Source organism: Perkinsus marinus (genome assembly GCF_000006405.1).
Source record: "Perkinsus marinus ATCC 50983 genomic scaffold scf_1104296968890, whole genome shotgun sequence".
Classification (NCBI taxonomy): domain Eukaryota; phylum Perkinsozoa; order Perkinsida; family Perkinsidae; genus Perkinsus; species Perkinsus marinus.
In genome coordinates, this window is record NW_003202972.1 from 9,928 (window position 1) to 15,315 (window position 5,388).

The 5,388-nt window shown below is 46.2% G+C and overlaps 1 protein-coding gene across 1 annotated transcript; it reads left to right on the forward strand.

Moving 5' to 3' along the window:
* Window positions 1-961: 961 nt before the first annotated feature.
* On the forward strand, window positions 962-3,330 carry Pmar_PMAR025712 (liver stage antigen-1, putative; the record flags this gene model as incomplete). Its single annotated transcript, XM_002768224.1, has 11 exons — window positions 962-1,034; window positions 1,211-1,304; window positions 1,355-1,454; window positions 1,499-1,576; window positions 1,658-1,774; window positions 1,819-1,881; window positions 2,091-2,201; window positions 2,251-2,298; window positions 2,351-2,476; window positions 2,529-2,618; window positions 2,947-3,330. The coding sequence occupies 11 exons, from the start codon at window positions 962-964 to the stop codon at window positions 3,328-3,330; spliced, it is 1,284 nt and encodes a 427-aa protein (XP_002768270.1).
* Window positions 3,331-5,388: the final 2,058 nt, after the last annotated feature.

Sequence of the window (5,388 nt, forward strand, 5' to 3'; positions counted from 1 at the left end):
TGATACTAGCAATATTTTCCCCATTGTTACCAAACCTTGTTTGAGATGGTCACCGTTAGGCACACCGGTGGCTACTTACCACACGCCACCTGGGATGCTCCCTCCCCCACGATTTCCTCCCGCGATGTTCGTGCCTCCCATGCACCACCCTCTGGTGCTGCCACCACCTCCTCCTGGGGTCCATGCTGGAACGTGAGGAAAATGCAAGAGTGTTCAAGTCATGCAAGTGGTTCAGTGTGAATAGTGGCTTCTATCCGACGGCGGCTACTCCAATGCTGCAAAACTACGGCCCTATGTGGTGGCACCAGCAGCATAGTATGCGTATGTATCCACCTGTGATGGTGAGCTTGTCGGGGAGGTCCCGGGTTCGATTCCCAGGGGGGTCGTTTTTAGAACGATGAATTACAGCATAGTAGCGGCTACGGCGTAGCTGGGAAGAATGGTAGTGTTATCAAGAGTAGCGCAATGATCTCCTTTATCTCTTGAACTCAGGGTCAAGCGATCCGCAATCTGCGGACATCGAAAGGACATCTAGTGTGACCAGTGAGGATGAGGAATGGCACCACCAAAGGGGACGGGAAAAGGTGGGTAACACATCACTTCTGCATATCATCTGAGTTCTCTATATAGTGCACTACATAGACTTCACCGTAGGGAAGCTCCTTACGTTTGCAGGGCGATATATTAGCAAATTTAGCTCTGCTATAGTGAAAATTATGGGGGACTGTACAACCTCGTCATCCTACTACTGTTCAGTTCTGATTTTGCTCATCATTAGTTCTACCACGATCTTACCTCTGTGGTGGAGGAGGCCTTCCGACAGGAAAAGCGACGCATTCGAGCGAAGTATCTGAGGAAATGCGCCTCGGGTATATCTCCGTCGTGCTTGGAAATAATAACAGCGAGGCTTCGGTCAGGTGTGGATAGTGGCGTTCAGACGGCCACTTTTAACACTGTATCGATGGCTGTGCAGACTCTCCTTGAAGTTGTCTCTAGACGAGCAATGGGGACGCAGACTCCTACTGGTAGACACAGTGGGTATATCTATTCGCTTTCCTCAGTTGATCTCGAGAGTTTCCGACGAGTTATGAATCCGAATAGAAGTGTACAGAAACCAATAAGAATCCCCTAGGAAAATTCTCATAATTTTCACATTATACAGATCAAGTCCTAGAGAGACGCGAAGGGAAGATGTGTTTTTTGTCAGCAGGTGTGTCTGCCACTTGTAGTGTTCAAACTGAGCAGAAGTTGGCCGTTCATGCTGAGATGCAAGTGGACGGATCTACCAGGGATGACCTTGCACAGTGGGGTTGGACCGGTCGGAGGAAACTCTTTGATGGCACCCTCTTGTCAGTTCTGCAGTTATCGAGGAGTTGCAGAGTAGAAGTGAAACGCAGCTGTCGGAGTTGCAGGCGAAGAATACGAAATTGAGAGATCTTCAGCGTGCGAAATCAGTAGGGAAGGAGAGTCTTGAGGAAAAGCAGAGTGATTGCTGCAGTCATTGGAACTCAAGATCAGACAGTTGGAGTCGGAAAGGGATCAGCTGCAGGCATCTCGGAAGGATCTGTCGAATCAGGTGGGTGATACCACACCTTAGTGGTGTTCCATACCATAACTCGCTCAAAGTGCCGTAGATATTACGTTAGCGCTTTGTTAGTTGAAGACAGCAGATAGGAAGATGAAGGCATTAGGGAGTGCCAACAGAGACATCCAAGCGTCGATGGAGAAATCCACGAAAGAGCATATAAGCGTTATAATGGCCATGCAGAACGAGGTGCCCGACATTGCTCCGTCACTCGCCACGAAATTAGTTCCCAGATCGCCGAGCTTGAGAAGCAAGTGAAAGAACTTGGCGAGAAACTGGCAGAGAAAACGGAGGAGGTGCGCAATGGATATCCTATAAAAACGCAGTTTAGTACCATAACTCGACGAACTCTCGACATCCTTCGTTGCTTGGCGATTGCACTTATGGGAGTAAACGCTTCCAACCTTGCTGAATTTCTATACTAAAAATGGAGTACTGCGGTCGCTAGGGAATTCGATATTTCTACGTCTATTAGAGAATCTGGTATTCTGCTGTCTGTCTTCAGCACATTGCGACACAACGAGTGGTAGACATGTTCAAAGTAGAGGTTCGGAAATGGCAGGGGGAGGCTCGCAAGGTTCAACAACGCCAAGTCCAGCTCGTATCGTGCTCTAGAGTAGGTCCAGGAAACTGGGAAATGCCGAGAGGCCGTTGATATTTTTCAGTGTATTACTTTCACGAAGTTAGAGAAGGCTTACACTGCTTTACGGAAGGTGAAGAGATTTGAGGAAATGCAAGATTGAGCAAGATTTCAAGATTTGTCAGGAACATGAATTGGAGCAGGAGCGGTATGCTGCGGCTTTCAAGACGAGAGAGGAGATGAAGGACAAGTTCCGCAACTACGTATCGCCAGATAGGGAAGGACAGTTACTTCGGGAAATTGAGAATCTGGTGTGAAAAGGCGTTGAGGAAATGCAAGATTGCAAGATGACTTTGAATTCAGAATGCGATGCATGAAGTTGACCAGAGGTGCCTCAGGAAGGAAATCGCGCAGTTGAAGCAAGAGCGAGATCGTATGCGAGGCCAGCATGCGGTGAGAGGACAGTGACGATGGAAATGCATATTTTTATTGGGTGAATTAGTGTATATTGGAGTTTCACCACCCTAGTGATATGAAAAACGCTATATTTTACGACTACTGCATAGCACCGCGAATATCGACTCGCGGTGTGAAACGGGTGAGACTTTATTGATTTTAATGAATTTATTATTAGTAGAGTAGGGAGTTGTAGAGTTTTTTATAGTATTATTATTATTTTTATTAATTTTCAAGAGTAATAGTGTTGGAGTCCACGGCGGGTAGTGATAGTTTTGAACATGAGTTGCGGAAGGAGTGGTATGAATGCAAAGTTTCATTCTAGGAGGAGTCCCATCGATCATCGAAGTTGATGAGTGATCTACAGGATTCCATCGACGGTGTCCTTCCGCAAAAGACTGTGTCGTCGGAAGCTGACTCGTGGCTGGTGGAGCAGCTGGACTCGGCAGTTGAGGAGGGGTTGGTTGAACGAGGCGGACCTGTGTCGGGCTCACAGGCACAGCAGCACTCCTCTGAGGTGTCCGAGTTACGGGCAGAAACGGCTAAGTTGAAATCTGAACTTGATTTCACGAAGGAGCGGTGCGAACAAGAGAGCGAAAATGCAAGGATGTATACCTCTTTACTCGAGGTGGATTTTTTAAGCAAGTTTTGCCGGGCTGGTTGGATGCTACTCAGAACGCCGAGTTGGAGAAGGAACGGTATCGACTGAGAATGCTGGAGGTGGAGGAAACTCTACGTCGAACGCGGCGAGACTCTGCCACAATGCACAAGCTCGGCGATGTCTCACCAGTGAGCGTTGGTCATGTTGGAGGAAAGGGTAGGTTGATTCTTGCGCGAGAGATGGTAAGCAGGTGTGTAGATTCACGATGCAAATCGGTGTCGCAGTCCCATCGTACGGAAGCTGATCTTGAAATGGCGATGGAGGCGTACCCGAAGAAGGTGTTTGTATTGTGAGAGTTGCTCTTCAACGGTTGCTCTTAGTCGCCGAACAAGAAGGCGAGTCGAACGGCGTCCTCGGATGAAGATGAGGATAGCGCGTTTGAGGCGAGTAGAGCGAGCCTTCGCCGATAGGTCCCTGGTTCGAATCCTAGTAAGGTTGTTTTTACTGCATTAGTATTGGCATATCGCATGCATGGCTGTATGTCTGTCATGACCACAGTGTTTTCACAGTGTAATAAATCGTAGTTATATCATTTCTATATCGTCGACTTTTGAGTTCCCAGTCAGAATCGAGACAGCCTGGAGCAGTATGGGAATATATGTTTGGTTTCCCCCAACTGAGCTCGTAGGTTTCCTCAGTATACTATGAAAAATAACACGATTTTGGGTATGAGTATACAAAAATTTCTCAAAATTTCTCAAAATTTCTCAAAATTTCCATATTCCTAGCAACACATGTAGTTGACCATGTGTATAGATGGGCAAATTTATGGCAAAACTTACGGAGGGAAACCTGTAACGTAAATTACGGAGCACGTAAACGGCTGTTACGACAGAAAACATGACAAACTCAGGAACCTCACATTGAAGATGTAGTTGACCATGTGCATATATTCCCACACTTGCCTGGAGTGGTTAGTCCATCAGCACGCTAGGGACGCGCTAGGTTAGGGAGGTGAAAATTAGATGAGTATTTTTTGTCGAGTTTTAACGACATGAAGAGTTTAACGGTGGGAGAATTAGGTTAAAATTCGGTAAAACGAAAGGAAAAAGTGCCCCGCCCAGTTCGCGCGTATTGTATCAAGTCTGGGCAGAGGAACACGCCTTTTTCCGCAGCATCGTCTTCACTAGGGGGGTTCATGCTTGCCCTCACGATTCATGACAATGGATGTATGGAGAGTATGATCGAACATCTGTTACTACACGTCTTCATATGAGCTAGGCTTGAGGTATAGTCTTTGGAGAGTATGCGGCTTTTCTTAGGCCGACTAGTCTCGAGAGGTGACGAGACTGATTATGATACTCATGATTATTATTCCATTTCATAAAGAACGATGAAACACGTTCAATTCGTTTTCATATGTTTACCATCACTATTCGTAATGATAGTCACACCTATCGCAGTACTCTACAACCGATAAGGGTTCGCCGTTAACACAGTTCACTCGAGTCGATGGATGAATAACTCGTTTACGTTACTTATAGCATTACGGAATATATTAATATCGAGCTTGGGGACAGCTGTACCACAAACGGGACAGCGACACAAGTCCTCACATACGCATGAACGGAGTTTAGTCGTTTAGGGCTTCGATCACTTTAGTGTTGCTGTTGCTGCTGTAGTTATGCTACTCTATCGCATTCCATGTCGGGGACATTTGCGACCACTCGCACTCCGGAGCGTCCAGACAATTTCCAAACACAACAACACCACCACGTTGGGCTCATTCGAGGACGATGACTATGAGGTGCAGTACAGGAATATATGTTTGGTTTCCTCAACTGAGCTCGTAGGTTTCCTCACTATTTTATGAAAAATCACACGATTTTGGGTATAAGTATACAGAAATCAACGATAATTTCGCAAAATTTTCTCAAAATTCGCATTTTGCTAGCAACACATGTAGTTGACTATGTGCATATATTCCCGCACTGCTGAGGTGAGACGCGGAAGCAGTGAGGGAATATATGCATTTGTTGGTAAGAATATAAAAACTTTAAATCATATATTGTTAGCTGGTGTGTGGATGTTCATAATGCGAGCTCAGTGAAGAAAACGAAATATATATTCCGACACTGCGTGGGGAATTGGTCGATTTTGAAGTTA